Below are 20,927 nucleotides of genomic sequence, written 5' to 3'. Positions count from 1 at the left end.
ATACACAACAAAAAGTGATTAGTTTATATTATTTGCTATACAAGTTTGAGGTTGCATATTCTTTGAGATTAAGTTTTATATTTCAGAGTTTTATACATTATAATAGCTCTGTTCAATTTTGCCTAAACTCAACCTCTTTACATTTGCTTTTTTTTAAAAAAGTATAGGCAAATACCTTTATAAGTCTTCAAAATACAAAGACAAACTAAAAGTTATTAATACATTAACTAAAAAGCTTTGGAAAAGGTAAATACCAGAATATCGATATGAATTTCAATGATTTAGGTCATATTTTGGCCATGTTAGGATTAAATTATGTAGCTTGCACAGTCATTAAATCAATAAGATCTCATTTTGAGAATTTCCTACAGTTTATGCGAACAACTTGGTTGCTTTTTATTTCTCATTGGTTTTTAATATACCACTGGGCAAATGCTATGGTATATTCTGACAACTAAATTTAAAAGGTTCTTAAAACAAACATACAAACACACAAAAGAAATGAGGCTGAAATTTAAAGTACCTTTTCTATTTTAAACAGATGGAGGTAAGGGTAAAAGTTGTAAGGCTGGAACCATATGGTGCCATATAGACACAGAAAACAGCTTCCTACAAAACAAATGGCTAAAAAACAGTGGGCAGATTCAATCTCATTTGAGTCTGCTGATATCAACAGGGAGAAAAGTTTGCCCTCATATTCTCCCCTCAGAAGATATATAAAGAAATTTAACATGCCTTATAATTAATACATTAATACTAAGTACATATCCCTGTGCATGAAGAACCATCAAATTCATTAATATTCATTAGTTGACACATTAAGAAATTATTTGTATGTAGAATATATTTTAAATTATCAACATATAAAAACACCTGACTAATTTAGATAACCTTGTTAAAAAATATAGGGACTTGTATTGTAAGTGGAGGATAAATTTTAATATTTAACTAGCAGATTAACTTGGATCACTGCAGAATTAGTATAACAGTATACTGGTTACTAAAATGGTACCTTGTATCTTTAATGTACTGATACAACATCAATTTCACATTCCAAGTATGACAACAACAACAACAAATTCTAGCAAATGAAGTCTTAATCTTTGTAGAAAGGGAGCATAAAATAGTCACATGTTATAGGAAAATTCCAAACAATGAAGATTTAGCCAGTAACCAGAAAAATCCAAATATGAAATTAGTCCCATTTCTAGGACTGTTGTGTTGATAGGTAGTTAGAGAAAATACATAAAATGGCAGCAACATCAGCTTTGGATGTAATTCCTGGTCTTTGGGAGATGAGATGGACAATAGGATTAATTCAGTTAGTCTGACCAGCTATGTGACATATGTACATTTTCATCCTGTCTTCATATTTATCACCATCCTTTTTTTTTTAAAATTAAGCTACTATTACTTAATTCATGCTACAGAAATAAAAGATAAAGAGTAACAACCTACATTTAGTTGCTTAATCATTTAAAAAGTGATTTCACACTGCTTGTTAGCCTTTTTAAAAAGCAGTCAAATTTGGGCATAACAGCCTCCATTTTATATGTGAAAAACTTTGTTAAGTTGTTCCCACCCCTCAGTCTTAGAGCCCCTCTCATTTTAATGGGGACTCCTCTTCTTAAAACTCAATTCATAAATCACCGAGTCTTTAAATTCTTTATCTTCCTCAGACCCCTGAGCCTGAGTTAGGCTCTCCACATTGCACTCTAAATGTCTGCTTGTCTTCTTCTAATAAAAACTGCAGATCCCTTGAGAGCAGGGTCTATAATTTTTACTCTGAACAACCAGCACCAGCATACTGTCTGGCCTATCATTAGCTATTTAGAAGTTGAATAAATTGAGAGGCTGGCGGGGCAATAAAGGCAGAATTAGAAATCTGACATCAATTCCTAATCTGAAGTTTACTTCTATATATCACTGCTTCTATTAGTGAACAAATGTTATCAACACATTTCTGATTAAATAAGTACCCTTCCTCCCACTTTGATTCTTTTTTTTCCCCTACTATAGAAAGTATTTTCTTGAGTGGAAAAATTACAGATTGCAAAATGGCATTATATGAAATACTTCAAAGTTTTCTGATGCTTCTTGCTGCATGCTTTTAGAGGCAGTCAAATCCTGAGGGAAAACAAGGCTAGCTAAAGGAGTTCTTTGTTATTTTGGTTGTTTCTTAGCTTTGGAAGAAAGGATTGTTCCCAACCCAACACATACTCTCACACAAATTTTGGCCTATTATTTTAACTATCTGAAATTCTCAACATTATCACATTTAAAAAATGGGTTAAGGGTGGTATTTCTGTGGAAAGCTAAAGCTTCAAAAGAGAAGTGTAAAATTCTAAGGGATAGAGTTTGAGATGCTTGTTTGAAAACTGTCCTCTTAAATTACTTAATCTTGACGCCTTTTTGGCATGCTTCTAAAAATCCTATATCCATTATTTGTCCCTCTCACATATTTTCCTCCTATAATCATCACTTAATTCATTTTATTAAATCATGTACTTCCTTCATTCTGTGGGTCATGATGCAAATTGTATGATTTCAACTCTCAAGTAGCTGCCTATTATTTATTCTCACAACATTTTATGGGTTTTAAAGTATTAAAAATATTTTTGTGATCCTAACAATTCTATGCAGGAGAAAATATTCAGAGACATTTATCTGATGTGAGAAAGTCAACTACCCTCAAAAAACAGGTAATAGAGTTAGGGATAAGGCTCAACTTTCTTCTGACCAAATCCAATTCAAGTTCATAATATACAGCAAATTCAGAAAAGTGACCGTTTTGGAAAACAAAGTCTTGCTCTTAAAAACTGCCCAATAAAAACATGTTGATTTTTTTTAACAACAAAAAAGAATACTTAAGAACACTTATCTATAGAAAATACATTAATTCTACTGATCATCTTTTGGCAATGAATTAGTTACTTTAACCTATCTTATCAATGGATTGAGATCTTAGAATTTTGAAAGTATGAAACCAGAAAGAATTCAATAAAGCAGTTAAATTCATTAAGTAATAATAGAAAAAAACCTGCCAATTCTGATGTGATGAAAAGTTCTTTGAGCTCATTTTACCTTCCTTAAAATGGAAACTTCCTTTTATCATCAGCTGTGTTTACTGAGAATCATTCTAATTCCTAATTTTTTGCCCAAATATATTTTTCCTTTGAAATAAAGAGCCATCATATTTCCAGCTTAGATGTAATCCAAACACCAAATTTATAATTAAAAACGATGATATGAAGATTTCATGAATACAAGTCATATTAATAAATTGACTTGTTTTATTTCGCTTGACATCCATTTAATCTGAATTAAATTTAACTTAGAGTAATGTTGTGAAAAGCTGGAAATACATAAAAACAAAATACACTGTCCTTCAAATATAATTAAGCAAAGATGATACAAATACCCCATTACCAGTAATAAGCATTTCTGCTAATTTTTCTCTCTTATCCACCCATAATAGTGATAGATTTTATTACTGAATAAACTAATTTTTAATTTTTATTTTATTTCTTTTTGCAATAGAGCTCACAATGTTGTCCACATTAGTCTTGAATTTGTGGGTTCAAGTAATTCCTCTGTCTCAGTCTCTTAAGTAGCTGGAACTAGAGGCATTTACCATCACACCTGATAGCCTGTTCTAAAATTTAGTTCTACAGGACTCTTGAGATGGTTGAATGGGATCTGGATTCAGACAAATCAGAATAAAGTTTCTCTGAAGAGAAACTAGATACGAAACATGCCAATTATACTGACCCAAGCATTAAAGACAATTTAATAACTGACAAATAGAATATATCTAAAGGTAAAATAAAATGCAAATTGATTAATCCTCAGAAATTAAGATGTCCTTCTTGACAGCTTAATTTCAAAAATCACACCTTTTCCAAATAGTTGTTAGTATTGTTCAGGTTATTACTTTTCAAAGAACTCTAAAAAGAAATATAATACCCAAGCCAGAGGGACTACGTGGCAGACTAAAAGGACAAAGGACAAAGGAGTGGCTGTAGGCACAGCCTCTCTGAGGGTCTTGACCAGGGAATTCACTTTACCTCCCATTTTTAAGTCCTTTTATAGAACAGGCAATTTGGTATAATGAAGACGATGCATTGAGCTAGGTGCGACTGACATTAATTATGTGAAGTATAGTTATATGTCAGTCCCTACAGTTCTTAGTTTCCACTGTAAATGAATTGAATAAGATCTTTAAAATTTTTAAGATGATTTCACTCAATATTTTTCACACTTGCTCCTTTCAGAGTTATGTTGAGGAGAAAACAAACATATGTATTAAAAAAATCTTATAAATGTTTATGCAAACGTAAGTTGCTGTCATTGTTTTATACATTTTCTTAATTATACCAAACAAGTATGGAACAGTTTTGAGATGAAGTCTATAACATGTTCACTTCATGGTGAAGCATTTATATAGGCTGTAGCCTTTACTATAACCCAAAATGTTAAAATTACAAATTGACTTCTTAAAAACTTAGGAAAGATGTTAAATAGTTTTAATTTTAACAGGGATTAACTGACTTATTGTTAAGAATTTACAGTAATACCCTAATATATTTTCTAGACCATGTCTCACCCAGATACCAGCTATAGTTTTTTTTAATATTTATTGTTTTAGTTGTAGTTGGACACAATATCTTTATTTTATTTGTTTATTTTTATGTGGTACTGAGGATTGAACCCACATGCTAGGCGAGTGCTCTACTGCTGAGCCCCAGTCCCAGTCCCAGCTATAGTTTTTAAAGTATATTTTTGAAAAAAGTTTTCAACATTATTTATTGGTGTATTATGTTGTACATAATGATGAATTTGTCCTTATATGCACACAACATAACAAATCTCCCTTTGATTTCCATGAGATCCACCCTTTCTTTCCCCTTTTTCCTCTCTAGCTTTTGCATGTGAGAAAACATATGACCCTTGACCTTCTGAGTTTAACTTAATTCATTTAACATAATGGTCTCTAGTTCCATCCATTTTCCTGACAAAGGATGTAATTTCATTTTCCTTTATGGCTGAATAAACTCCATTATATACATATATATCACACTTTCTTTATCTAATCATCCACTGATGGACAGCTAGACTGGTTCTATTGTTTGACTCCTCTGAATTGTGCTGTTATAAACACAGATAAGGATGTATCACTGTAGTATGATGACTTTAATTTTGGGGGATAGGAGTGGCATAGCTGGGTCACACAGTGGTTCCATTCCTTGTCTTTTGAGTGGTCTCCATACTGATTTCCATAGTGGCTGCATTAATTTATAATCCCACCAACAGCATAATAGTGTTATTTTTCTCCACATCCTCTCCAGCATGTATGTATGTATGTATTTATTTATTTAGTGGGGGTGTGTGGCCACTGAACCACATCCCCAGCCCTATTTTATATTTTATTTAGAGACAGGATCTCTTTGAATTGCTTAGCACCTTACTGTTGCTGAGGCTGGCTTTGAACTCACAATCCTCCTGCTTCAGCTTCAGGAGGCACTGGGATTACAGGCATACAACCATACCCAACCTCTAGCATTATAAGTATTTTTAATGCCTGCCATTCTGATTGGTATGAGATGAAATCTCAATGTAGATTTGATTTGCATTTCCCTACTTGCTAATTATGTTGAACACTTTTTCATACACTTGTTGGCTATATGCATTTCTTCATTTGAGAAGTGTCTGTTTAATTCATTTTCCCATTTATTATTATTGATTTTTTTGGTGTAAAGTTTTTTCGAGTTTTTTTATATATTCTAGATATTAATCCTTTGTTAGAAGAATAGGTAGCAAAATTTTTTTCCCCATTCTGTGAGTTCTCTTTCACATTACTAATTGTTTCCTTTGCTGTGTAGAAGTTTTTTAATTTGATGCCATCCTAATCATTAACTCTTGGCATTATTACCTGAGCTTTACAGGTCTTATTAACTTGTGCCTATGTGCTGAAGTGTTGATCCTATGTTTTCTTCTAGGAGATGTATAGTCTCTGGTCTAATTCCTAGGTGTTTGATCTATTTTGAGATGATTTTTGTACACCGTGGTGAGAGACAATGATCTAGTTTTATTCTCCTACATATGAATAACCAGTTTTCCCAGCACTATTGTTGAAAAGGTTGTATTTTCTCCAAAGTATGTTTTGGGCACCTGTGTCAAGAACCAGATGACTGGGTTGGGGTCATGGCTCAGTGGGAGAGCACTTGTGTAGCATGTGGGAGGCACAGGGTTCAATTCTTAGCACCACATATAAATAAAGCTCCATTGGCAACTAAAACAAAAATATTTTTTAAAAAAAGGAATCAGAAGACTGTAGATGTGTGGGTTTGTCCTGTGTCTTCTGTTCTGTTTTTTTTTTTTTTTTGAGGGAAAGAGAGAGAATTTTTAAATATTTATTTATTTTTTTTTAGTTTTCGGCGGACAACATCTTTGTTTATAAGTGGTGCTGAGGATGGAACCCGGGGCGCACGCATGCCAGGCGAGCGAGCTACCGCTTGAGCCACATCCCCAGCCCTGTTCCATTGGTTTTTATGTCAGTTATTATGCCATGCAGTTTTTTTTTTATTATAGCTCTGTAATATAATTTGAAGTTAGATATTGTGATGCTTCCAGCATTGTTTTTGTTTGGGGGGGGGGCTTAGAATTTCATTGGCTATTGTGGGTCTTTTATTCTTCCAAATAAATTTTAGGACTGTTTTTTTTCCTAGTCTGTAAAGAATATCACTGGTAATTTGATGGGAATTGCATGGAATCTGCAAATTGCTTTTGTATCCATTTTAACAATATCAGTTTTGCCTATTCATGAACATGGAAGGTGTTTCCATCTTCTGAAATCATCTTCAATTTCTTCAATATTCTACAGTTTTCATTGTAGAGGTCTTTCACCTTGTTAGTTAGATTTACTTCTAGGTATTTTATTGTATTTTTCAATGCTATTGTAATGGAATTGCTTTCCTGATTTTTTTCTCAGTAGATTCATTATTAGTATATAGGAAAGCTATTGATTTTTTTTTTTGAGAGAGAGAGAGAGAGAGAAATTTAATATTTATTTTTTAGTTTTTCGGCAGACACAACATCTTTGTATGTGGTGCTGAGGATCGAACCCGGGCCTCACGCATGCCAGGCAAGTGCACCACCGCTTGAGCCACATCCCCAGCCCTAAAAGCTACTGATTTTTGTATGTTGATTTTGTAACCTGCTATTTTGCTGAATTTATTTCTTGGCTCTAGCAGTGTTTTGGTGGAATTTTTTGGATGTTTTAAGTATAGGCTCATACCATTTTCAAACAGTGATAATCTGACTTCTACTTTTCCTATTTTTAATCCCCTTTATTTCCCTCTTTGCCTAATTACTCTAACTATAAATTCTAGCACTATCTTAAGTAGAAGTGGTGTGAGGACATCCTGTCTTATTACAGATTTTTCAAGGAAATGCTTTCAGTTTTCCTCCCATTTACAATGAAGCTGGCTCTGGGTTTTTCACATATAACCTTTATGACTTTGAGGTATATTTCTTCTATCCCTAGTTTCTTTAGTATTTTTATCATGAATTCATACTGAATTTTGTCAAAGGCCTTCTCTGCATCTATTGAGATGACTAAGTTATCTTTGTCCTTCATTTTATTTATGTGATGAATTACATTTATTGATTTCCATATATGAAACCCAGTCTTGCATCTCTAGAAAAAAACCAACTCAGTCATGGTGTATAATCTGAATATATTGTTGAACATGATTTGCTAATACTAAGTATTTTTGTATCTAAGTTCATCAGGAATATTAATCTATAGTCTTCTTTCCTGGACATGTCCTTATCTAGTTTTGGTATGTGGTACTGGCTTGACAGAATTAAAATGTCAATGAATTAAAAGCATATTTTATCATATTTCATATTCATACCTTGGATAACTCTTCTAGTTGAAGAATAAAATGTGAATTCCTAGGCTTAGCACAATTTGGCCCCAGTCTACCTTTGCAGACCCAGTTTTCCCTAAGCATCCATTCCACCATTTCCAGCTAAACAAATCATTACCTAGCCATGTCAAGTTATTAAAACACACACACACACACACACACACACACACACACACACTATTCATTAAAGTATGGTAACAAAAAATTTTATTTAGGGTGAATGCAAAAGATACAGATCACTGCAGTAGGACAGATCAAACAACTGAACTCCATAGACAAGTAGGAAGTGGAGGGAAAAGAAAGACTCAATTATGGCTCTAAGTTTCCCTAAACAATTGAGTCAATGTGGTATGAAGCACTGGGATTACGAAGACCTGAGGTGTAGCAGAGGAAGTTGAGGTAGAAGGCAGGGTTTTGGGGATGGAGAATCAAGAGGTCTATTTGGATATGTAGTTTGAAAAAATCTGTTAACTATTCTCTCTCTCTTTATTGCTGTGATACTCTGATGGTCTGTGATTTCATTGTTTATATCACAGTGACTTAGTTTGTTGCCTACTCATTTTTTTTCCTCAACCCAATCAAAAGCTTCTTGAATGCAGAGATTGTAATATTTATTCCTTATCTTTGACAGAGGACATAAAACAAAGTAGATTCTTAAAATGATTTTATAATGAATAAGGCAGTATTCTAGAAATTGAGGAAAATAAACCAACGAGGAAAGACTGTTTTCTAACAGTCCTCATTACCTAGACCTTACCTTGAATTAATAAGGTCAATATATGTTTGGCTGAACATAAAAGCCCACATCGCAGTTGAGACATCCAGCAAGTAAACTCACCTATATGTAATTTATATATAAAAATGATCCAATCCTGTTCATAAATCTCTTCACATGATTGTAAGCAGGATCATATATATTAGCTCTGTGTGAACAGATTTTCCCGATACTTTACAAAGACAAACATTGTATGACCTATATATTTCAGATAGGTTTTCAGTTGAGATTTTAAAACACTATATCCATATTATTTGTTTTGTGGTCCTGTATTTTGTTTTTGTTTTTGTTTTTTAGAGAAAGAGAGAATTTTTAATATTTATTTATTTTTTTTAGTTCTCGGCGGACACAACATTTTTGTTGGTATGTGGTGCTGAGGATCGAACCCGGGCCGCACGCATGCCAGGCGAGCGCGCTACCGCTGAGCCACATCTCCAGCCCGTGGTCCTGTATTTTGGATTCTAATAGATTTGTAAAATCAAGAACACTTATTTAAAAACTTATTTGAACACTGAATAAAATCACATAATTTTAAAGAAAAAAATCGAATCCAAAGTCTTCACTTGTAGGGGACAAGAAAACTGAAACCTGTAAAATACTGCTCAAGATTCTACAGTCATTTAGAAATAGGGCCAGGTCTAGAAACCAGTCTACCTAGTTCCCTGCACAGAATATTTTCCACAGAGACTGGCTTTTTAATGAATAAAATGGAGAACTTGGCCATTTTGCAATCGATCATTCTGCTTTTATCATTTTTCCATATAGACCACATATTCTCCTTTTATCATTTTTCCATCTTAATAAACTTTCTAGAAAGGATATGCCTTATAGTGAGGTTAGCAACTGATTTTGGTATGGCCATGTAACCATGCATTGCATGGCTAAATGAGAATACCTCTGAGATAGTGCACATGTGGACAGACATCCAGGATGTAGATATCCCACTTGTGGCCTGCACGGCCATGGGATCTACAGGGAAATTGAGCCACTTCTATGTATGTGAAGTTTGCAAGGCTTGCCCTTATCATATCCAGCTGTTCCTCTGTTCTTCATCTCTATTCTTTATCTGTTTTAGTGATAATCCCTCTTAACATTTCAAAGGCTTTCCTATCTATCCTTCTGCTCTTCCTCTTCACAAAAAATAAAAGCACTTTATATTCATTATCTACACAATGCTGGCTGACAAGACAGAAGACACTATTTAAATAAATTTTAAACAATATGTTAACATTTATCTTTATTTAACAACTGACATTTATCTTCTAAGCCTTTAATCCAGAAATGTGGACTGAAAAGTTTGTTCCCAGAAATTCTGACCTAAGCACAAACATGGAAAGCTCCCTCCTAGTCATTAAAAGGACAAGTTATAAAGGAAAACCATCTATGTATTTAGGGTGCAAAGATTAAGTCTAAAGGAGCATATAGTATATGGTGCACCTGCCAATGTAAATATCAATGATCAGCACTATTGCTTTAACTTCTGTTAGATATCTGAAACAAGATAAATTGAAATTTTTGAGGTTTGAGATAATGGTTAATTACTATAGTGATCTGAATTTAGAAGTCAAAGTTTTTTCAAACCTAGCTTACACATATTCACCATGTTTACAATGTCAACATTTATATTTACATAGTGCCTTATGTTTACATAAGTGTTTTCAGATATGTCATCTGAACACCATTATCAGTTTTCAAATGAAGAGTCTTGGGTTCACAGATATTATAAAAGACAACCAGCACTACTGTAAGCCTTCTGAATCCAAATATTTTTTCATTATAGTATATAACTTATACAGCAAACTTAAAATAATTTGTACATGTAAATTCCAAAATACTTTCAAGGTTGAAAATGACAGTGTCTCTGAACTTCTAAGAAAATTATGCTGATCTTTTCAAACTCAAATTTCTTTTTGATCTTTTTGTTAAAAAGTAATTGTTTTATAATTTTCAGTTATCTCACATTTCTTAAAGAATTCAGTAATAGGAAAATTACTGTTAGAAATATATAGCTAACAGGGCTGGGGTTGTGGCTCAGCAGTAGAGTGCTTGCTTAGCATGTGCAAGGCCCTGGGTTTGATCCTCAGCACCACATACAAATCAATAAACAAAATAAAGGTATTATGTATGACTAAAAATAAATAAATAAATATTAAAAAGAAATATATAGCTAACAAAGAGAAAAAGTAATTTTTCAATGCAAAAATAAACTTTTCTCACTTATAAGTTTTTCTTTGATATCCTCTGAAAACCTTATTTAAATTTGAACATTAGCCTAAAAATTTACAATTGAATAGTTCATTATGAACTCAGTAATTCATGTAGATTTCTGAAACAAACTTTTTTGCATATTTTATTAATTTGCCAACTTTTAGGGGATGTGATCTCTCTGCAGGTTGCACCCTATTTCTTCCAAAATGCATTCATTCTATCTTGACTTTAATTAAGATGAAAAATAGAATTAGTTGTAAACCATGGTTTCTTTATACAGCTGGGACACTGACTTAAATTTAGAATTATACATGTTTAAAACTCGTATTTCTTCACCTTTAAGTTATTATCTGTTTAACAGAATACAGGTTCAGAATAGCTACTGTTCAAGTTAGCAAATCTAAATTTACTTTGAAATAATTTCTGTGATTTCAAGGAAAAAAAGATGACTGAATAGAATTCATCAACTGTGAAACTGACCATTAAAATGCTATTTTGTTTCTGGAAGAGAAATATGTAAATTCATTTTAAAAATAACATCTGAACACTTAAAATAATAGTCAAAGTAAGAAAGGGGCTCACCGGTTTGAGTGAAACCAAACTGATGTAGAATCTCATGAGCAGACAGCATGTTTGACTGTTTTAACTTAGACTGTTGTGAGGAGGCTGGTGGTGGTGAAGTAAATGAGAGATTTTTGTTGACCTGCAATAGAAAATGCAAATCAGAAACTACAGCATGATTTTCTGGGTTACTTATGCAAAAACTGGATGTGAAATATTTGCTTACTAGCCAAATCAGAACATATGATGGGTTAAAAGAAGTGGTAATGATTTATATAGTTAGTTTTTAAAGTTTACAAAACAAAAAACAAAATAGTTTTTATCAAGAAAGGTATACAGTGATGATGAAAGTTAACTATATTAAAGTAAATAAATCTTACTAAAGTTTGCTTATTATGAAATTAACATCATTAATAAAACAGAGTAGTCTTAATCCATGCAAAAAATACAATGACTCCTTAAATGCTTTTAATAAAGAGTGTAAAATGTTTCATATCCACATTTCTCTAGCATTTTAGTGAAATAACAGGTACTTCCTTTTTAGAGACTGTAGAGAAAACACCTGTAAGACTAGCATTTATATAAATCAGGGTGACACAGATAACACAGCTGTAACTTGTGAAAGTTATTCTGTGAAACAGTTATTCTGTTTAAAAACAGCATGACTTTAGAAATAATATTAAGCAAAATTTCTGAAGTAAATGTAAGGTTTTACACAACATGTAAAAGTTATTATGATTGTCAGTACAAACATCTCACAGGAATGAAACATGTATTATAGCTACTGTAAAAAAATAATCGTTCACTAAAAAAGTTTGAAGTGTTTTTGAAGACATTTATATTGTAAACTAGAATGAATTTCAGGAAAAAAGCAAGTCCTTAGTTCATTATTAATAAGTCAGCAATTTTTTAAATTATTACTATGAATCATGATAAAATGTGATTTTTTTTAAAAAAATTGGAACAATATAATATTTTAGTTCACTGCACATATGTAATTGGTGAATTAAGAAAGCTAAAATTATAAATTATGATATAAATATTAATATAAAAATAGTTCCTTTTCTTTTTATTTATTTATTTACTTTGGTTTAAATAATAAAAACCACAGAGTGGACTTCTGCATCAGTATTTGGGGTTTTAAATAAGATAGTTCTGGGTTGGGGTTATAAGCAATTTTTCTGACTCATTATCTGCATATTTGTAAATGCTTTCTTTCTTTCAAATAGTAATGCTATATCTTAGATTAACTTTTTCTCTTGGAGCAAAGAATTTTAGCATATTCAGTAAAAAAATCAATTAAGAACATGCACTAACACAATTCTAAAGTACCTAAATGGTTATGATGACATTTAATAAAACACAAAACTATTTTTCAAAGTAGTCAAAAGGGGTCAAATATCACATCAGTGCTAAAATACTGTCCAGCTTTAAACATTCTCAGACTCCATTATCAAACACTGACCAAAATTAAGTTGATTATTTATATTAATTGTATCTAAAATAAAAACAAAACCAATATCTTTGAGCTTCCTTATTCATCTTTAAATGGAGATTATAAAAATAATATCTATGAGTTAATGGGAATGTGCCAATACATATGAACATCTGGTATTATAAAGTGATATTTACATGTTAACCATAAAACACTAAATAACATTAAGTAAGAAATAGGTTAAATAGGACTGAAGGTATGGCTCAGTGGTAGAGTGCTTGCCTAGCATGCACAAAGCTCTGGGTTTGATCTGAAGAAATGTAAAAAACAAAAACAAACAAAAAAACCTAAACCAACCCCCCCCAACTTAAAGTAAATATAAAGTGCTATATAAATTTAATTATTATTATTAACATCATCTAAAAGTAAGAGAATTAGGATATTTAATGTAATATGGTGATGCAATAAATCAGAATTCTATAATTTTAAATGTTAGTACTATATACAAAAAGGACACATTTATCATTTAACTATATATTCATTCCTTTTGTCAGTTTCTTGAAAATGATTTTCCTACATGCCAAACAATGTATTTTAAGATCTGTTGTAAATTAACAGGTGTATTCTGGAGATATGAATTTGTGTTTGTATCTCTGTATGGTCATGGATACACACAAACACACACACACAGTACCTACAATGACTTTTAGTCATCCTCTTTAGAAATTTATGTGCACAATTTATGTGCACTGAAACAAAACAAAACAAAAAAGACCAGCAAAGCTTGAAGAGTGTACTGAATGCCACTCTGCTCAAACAGAAAAACTTATCACTCTTTTTAAATAAAATGTTGTTTGGAAAGATAATTATAATTACATGTTCTTGTGGAGTTTTTTTTAATATAATTCTGTTATTTCTTGACACCTTTCTTTAGAGGCTATTCAAATTTCCATTAAGTGATGTATAGTAACACAACAGAACAGACAAGGCAATTTTCAAGGTTTGCAAAAACTGTTATTATTGTTAGTATTAGTCATTTGAAATTAGAACTCAAAGTGTTTTTAAAGCTAGCTTCCATATATTTATCACTTCATTTAGAGGAAGAAAAATAATAATAACCATTAGATAGAGTGAAGCAACATCTATTTTTGAAATATATGCTGTGGAAAAGAATTGCTTAATAATTTTACAACAACAGAAAGGTTGGCTAAGATAGTCTACCCTATACTGATCTACCCTCTTTTCACAACACATTTTTCTGCTTGCTTCATGCAAAAACCACAGTCTGCCAAAGTCAGTTTAGTACCTCCATATTGAAGAACACTTAAAGCATAAAACTTGAATGAAATTCATGGTAGGTAAAAAGAAAAAATCACCTAGAACTTCTCCCAAGTTAATTACAAAACTGTTTTGCCTACTCTTTTAGAGCATATGCAGCTTTATGCAAAATATGCAAACATTAATTCTCTAGAAGTGGGTTCATTTTAATGTTAAGAACCTCACTGTCCCAAACATAAAACTGAATGCAAAAGACTAAATAAGCTAAGGAAAGTTTCTCTTTTAATCATTAGTTAAAATTGAAAACTTTTGGGAGAGATATAACACTCATTTCCATATATACATACAAGTCCAATCATTTTAGCTGACTTTAGATTGTATGATACCTTCACGACAAATAGAATTGTTCATAATAATTTTTAAGCTTTGAAGACTCCTCAAATTGGTTTTAAGTTGTATCTGAATATTCTGATGCTGTTTATATACTACATTCACAAGTTCAACTCTTTGCCCATACAGCTGTCAAATTTTTCCACCAAATCTATACAATAATGCAGGTTAATATTTTAATCTGAAGACAGTTCTGGAGGCAAAAATAACCCAATAATATTCAGGAAATGTTTACTGCAAATTATTTTTGCAAATTATCTGTTATAAAAATTAAAATCCCAGTTTTGAAAAAGAAGTTAAACAGAAAGCTTGAAGTAAAGTAATATTCAAAGTATTTGAAGGCTAGTATTTTTTTTTTTTTTTACATTCTCGGAATATAAATTCTAACAGCAGTTTATGTTGCTATGATTTCTAGGTTAGTAAAGCCAATAAATGAGCAGTCCATAGTATCTTAAGAAACATGATCTCAAGACCTTCAGATGTTTTCTTTATAAACTGGGACAGAGAAGTGAGAAGAGAAGTGAGAGACTGGGAAGGAACTATTAGAGACTTTTTTTTTTTTTTTTGGCACCAGGGATTGAACTCAGGAACACTTTACCATTAAGCCACATTTCTAGTCCCTTTTTATATTTTATTTAGAGATGGGTCTCACTGAGTGACTTAGGGCCTTGCAAAATTACTGAGGCTGGCTTTGAACTTGAGATCCTCCTGCCTCAGCCTCCTGAGTTGCTGGGATTACAGGCGTGCTCCATGGCACCCAGCTAGAGAGTTTTTTACAATGGTAAGGTACCAAAAAATATTACCTCTAAACTAGTTCATTATGACTAATATTAACTAAAATCAGAAGTCAAATTTGAAGCAATCATTATGAAGTTTTATTTTGTAATATTTAATCAGATTTTGGGGGGCCTCTGATAGCTACCACGGTGTTGGTGTTTCAAAGATTACTGATATGATTCCTCCAAGTACACTTTAAAATAGATCTTGGTTTCCTTCAAGACTTTCACTACTTTTCCGTTTAGTCTACTGCCCAGCTTTGCAAGGAAAATGTGACCTTGAACCTCCTGAAATCCTCACTTTCAAACCTATGACCGAATACACCTCCTCCACCTACCCTCATCTCTTCTTTTACTGTCAGAGGAAGAAGTGCATCTGTTTAAGATTAATACCTTCACTGGTGTCCTTGGGGATGTCCCTAAAGCTCTTTCAAATTCTACTCTCAACTTCTCCACTGGCTCTTTTGCCACAAGCTAGAATAGACCCTTCTACTTTAGAACAAAAATTAACAGCAAACAAAAACTCCCTATAATTCTATTTCCCTCAAGTTTCATTAGAAGGTAAATTCCTTGAAAAACAGCACACAGTTTCTATCCAGGTACCTCAATCTTTCATTCTTAAAACAGCTACAACAAAGCTTGTCTTTATTGTTAACACTAAATGTGAAGTGAAGGTCACTCTGTACTTTCAATCATGAAATTCAGGAGATTCACACAGGCCTTTGACACTGTCCACAACTCTCCTCTCTTCATTTTTAATCCTGTTTATCTTGTCATACCCATACATTCCTCATTAGTGTGTTTGCTAGATCCTCTTTAGCCCTCTTCTACCCTCACATCATATCATATTGTTACTCTGGGCAGGAAAATTCATTTTTTACTTTATATGCTTTCTAACACTGTTTCTTATGTTGAAAACATGCCTCTTGGTCATTAAGCTCAGAGCTAACACAATCTTTCTGTACAATTTATTTTCTCAGGAAAAGCTACTACTCTCTGCATAAGTGCCCAGGTTAGAAAGCTAGACTCTCCCTTAACTGCTCCTCACAAGCCATAAAGACCACATATAGAATAACGCCAGCATTCTACATATTGTTAGAACAAGAGAACTCAACTTGCTCATATCCAGTTTTGGAATGCCAGTAAGAAATAATTGTATTTTTTAAAAAAATTATTTAAAAACCCTTTCAAAAGAACCCTTTTCCAAACAACTGAAAACCATTATTCTACTCAAATCTCAACTTGATTTTGTCTTCCTTATGATGAAAATATTTATGTGTGTGTGTATGTGTGTATATAATATATATATGTGTGTATGTATATGTGTGTGTGTATGTATGTATGTATGTGTGTGTGTGTGTGTGTGTGTGTGTGTGTATATATATATATATATATATATATATATATATATATATATATAAAATTTTTTTCCCTCCTCTGTTTCTCTCTTAGTGGTGCTAGGGATTGAACCCAGGGCCTCATGCATGCAAAGCAAATGTTCCACCAGTAAACTATATTCCCAGGTCCCAAATGAATAAATAAATATATTTTTAATAAGCAGCTTTCTCTGGAATCTCTATTTTTTAAACATTTAAAAATTTTTTCAGTAAATAATATTTTCCAAGATAGATCCGACTATAATATAGATTACTACTACTATAATATAGATTACTACTTTACATTTATAGAATTCTTATACTAAACATAATTTAATAAATTTTTACTTGGCTGCATTTATTATCACTTACCCTGGATGAATACAATTTAAAAAAAAAGAAAAAGAAGATTAAATCCTCTTCAAGACCTCAATACCAGTTACTACCTGGACAGCAATAAGATGAGAACTCTCTCACCCTTCCATCATCAAATCTATATTTTTATTTTCTCTTTAGAATAGTCCCTCCATTTGAACTCAAGATTATATCCCCTCTCACTTTTTTTTTGTAAAGCACTTGATTCCAGTAATTACTACCTCCATGGTACATTATCAACTTTTAAACTACCACCAAATTATTCCCATCTGCAAGTAAGAATGCTTTATTATTCAACCTAATATTCCCCTCCACTCCTGCGCTGTTTCTCGGATCCTCAGTCATGATATAATTCCTTAAAAGAATGGCCTATATTTCTGGTCTCAGATTAATTCACTCTGGTTCCATTTTCAACCCATTTCTCTTGTTCTTTTGTCTCCATCATTTAATGAAACAGTTTTTAACCAAAGAAACCAAAGACCAACATCTTGCCAAATATAAAGGTCAACTCTGTCTTTATCTTACTCTTCTCTCAGCAGTATACAACCATCTACCACTCTTCTTTCTTGAACTACTCTAGGCTCTTCTTTACTGATATGCCAAGTGATATCATTCAGTCTATCAGCTTAAAAAAAGGAAGGAAAGAAGGAAGACTCTAAGAAAGAAAGACTTTAGTCCTGACTTCACTACCAAATATGAGACTCATATATCCACTGTCTACCTCATAGATATCCCTATATTTAAAACTCTACTTTTATGACTTGCTCCCTCGACTCTAGTACTCCTCACATTAAAAGAACAGAGGGATGGGATAGGAAGGGAGGGAGCATGGGGTTAGAAATGATGGTGAATGTGATGAACATTATTATGCAAAGTACATGTATGACAACACAAATTGGTGTGAATATACTTTGTATACAACCAGAGATACGACAAATTGTGTTCTATATGTGTAATAAGAATTATAATGCATTACACTGTCATATAGAAATAAAAAAATTAATTAAAAAAAGCATACCACCAGCACCCACACAATTACTGAAACCAAAAACATGAAATTTATTCCTCATTCCTTCACTTATACCACATTGAACACATCACCAAGTCCTGATGACTCTATTCGCAAAATACACACCAAAACTATCCATTGCCTGCATCTTCATTATTAGTACCTACTACATAAAGAGAGGTCTCCTTTTTATGGACTATAATAACAGTCTGCTGGCTTCTCTGCTTAAAAGACTCATTCTCTTACAATTCATTCTATTCTCCCTGGCTGGTTTCTCTGATTAAAATACTATTTCTAACTCCTAATCATGCTGGCAAGACCCTTTAATAGAATCTGCATGATCTACTACTGATTACCCCTTACCCTGTTTATGAAAACATGCTTCCCCTTGCTTCTTCACTACTTTCTTAAGCATAGGTCTTTCTGCTCCTTGAGCATGCCAGTACTACTCTTAAGATCAGAATTTAGGAAACAATTAGCTCCTTGTTAAAGATTTTTTTCTGAGAGGGCTCCCATGATGTCCTCAGAGTAGCCTCCACTTGCAAGCATTCTTTATCCCATGGACTTATTTTCTTTGTATCACTTATTTCCTTTGTTTTTTTAATTTTTTAATTTTAATTTTTTTATTATTAGTTGTTCAAAACATTACAAAGCTCTTGACATATCATATTTCATAATTTGATTCAAGCAGATTATGAACTCCCATTTTTACCCCGTATCACTTATTTCCTTTGTCTGTCTATAATAAAATGTTTTTGTTCACTGTTACATCCAGAGCATTAAGAAAAATACTTGGTAAGCACCAATAAACATTTATATTTATATTTAAAATATAAATTAGAAATATAAATAGAATATTTAGAAAAAAATAAATAAGCTTTCAAGAAAGTAAAAATATGGCTGGAATTTAAGAAAGGAAAAACTTATTTAACAAGCCCTAATGAAAATTTATTATCCAGGATCTAAAAGATGAGAAAGTGCATATACTGTGCTGTGAAGATGAAATACCTTTGATGAGTAACAAGACCATTCAATGTGAAAGAAGTGCTAAAACAACAGCAGATTCATCATATGCAATAGAATGAAATTCAATTAGTATATCACATCATAAGAAAAAAATAACTCACAAGAATCACAGAACTAAATGTAAGAAACAAAACTATAAAATTCATAGAAGAAAATGTAAACCTTTGAGATAGGGTTAGGCAATGTTTTTTCACATGTGACACAAGAGAGACAAGTAACCAAAAAAAAAAAAAAAAAAAAAAAAAAAAAGAAAGAAAAGAAGAAGAAAATGAACTTCAGAAAAATGAATGAAAACCTCTTTATTTCAAAGAAAAACACAAAGAAAATGGAAATAATATAAATGGGAAAACATATTTGCAGATTATCTATCAGATAAAACACTTGTATTCAATATATATAAAAACCTATTGAAAGTGAACAACAAAAAAGACAAGAAACTCAATTTAAAATCAGGGCAAAGGATTTGAACAAATATCTTTCCAAAGAAAATACCTTGTTTGTGGGATTCTAATATGGTACATACACTTTGGAAAATAGTTTTGACAGTTCCTCAAACTGTCAAAAATAAGAGTTACCATATGACTAAATAAGTCCACACCAATATTAAACGTCAGAGAAATAAAAATGTCCAACTCAAATGTTCATAAACTGATGAAGAGATTAGTAAAATGTAACATATCCAGTCTGTGGAATTTTCTTTGGCAATAAAAAACAATACATTTAGAAAATAAAGAAGAATGCTTAAAATATCATTTTGAGTAAAAGAAAGTTACAAAAGACCACATATTATACAATCCCATTCATATGTAATGTCCTGCATGGGCAAAACTATGGAAAGTACATTAGTGGTTACCATGAGTTTGTGATGTGTGTGTGAGCGTGTAGGAATTAGGAATGACTACTAACAGATATGGGAGTTCATTCTGGAGTAATGAAACAGTTCTAAAACCAAAGCTGGATGGCTGCATAACTTGAATAAGATAAAAAAGCAATGAATTATATACTTTTAAAAAAGATTAATATTGTGGTATGTGAATTACATCTCAATAAAACATATTTAAAAAGAAAAACTGAAGATATTAATAAGGTTAATCTTTCCAGATATAATATGTAATCATTTTTTTTCAATGAGCATTCATTCTATTTTTTCATTTATGAGCATTCACTTTCCCATTACATTTATGTAGAGAACATTCTCCATACAGATTGGCTAAATGTGTGCAGGATGCTTTTACTCTTTGGGCATTCAGACAGCATCACAAAAGAAGGGCATGCAATATATTTGTTAAAAATAAAAGAGAAATAACTTTGAATTGCTAGTCAGAGAATAAACTTTTTTTGAGGGGGCACTAGCCTTTTATACTGTGTATACATAAAATTTAGTAATCTTGGAGCTACAATCATTGTACCAATCAATGCTATCAGAACAAGTTTCCTGAACATCTGCAGCCCCAGTCAGAATATAGCATGTTCTCTTTTTTCTCCATTTTCCTTCTCTTGTCTATATTTAATATCTTGTTGACTTTGTGACAATTAGGTAAAAAGTGATAGGCCCCGACTGATATTGGACAGCTCAGTGATGGGGTAGGCCCAGTATTTTCTGATATGTTTCCTCTGTAAGATGCCCCATGAGGAAAAAGATAACAGCCTACCACATTCTGTGTGTCTGCCAGATGGTAGTGGGTACTTATTGAATTAAAAAAAATTTCCTGCATTGACACTATATGAAGCAGTCTTTGATCACACCAACACCATTCTAATTCTTTCCCTTCTCATCTTTTATT

At 32.1% G+C, this 20,927-nt stretch overlaps 1 protein-coding gene across 1 annotated transcript in view; it reads right to left on the bottom strand.

The window, feature by feature from the left end:
• The window catches only part of Ahi1 (Abelson helper integration site 1), a 141,677-nt gene that overhangs the window by 45,248 nt on the left and 75,502 nt on the right, over positions 1-20,927 (bottom strand). The window contains exon 20 of the mRNA XM_077801475.1: positions 11,500-11,620. Within this exon, the coding sequence (XP_077657601.1) occupies positions 11,500-11,620 (121 nt within the window). The remainder of the gene's footprint in view (positions 1-11,499; positions 11,621-20,927) is intronic.

This window comes from Urocitellus parryii, chromosome 8, assembly GCF_045843805.1.
Source record: "Urocitellus parryii isolate mUroPar1 chromosome 8, mUroPar1.hap1, whole genome shotgun sequence".
NCBI lineage: Eukaryota > Metazoa > Chordata > Mammalia > Rodentia > Sciuridae > Urocitellus > Urocitellus parryii.
The sequence above is the reverse complement of the archived record's forward strand: the minus strand, read 5'-3'. Positions and strand labels throughout refer to the sequence as shown.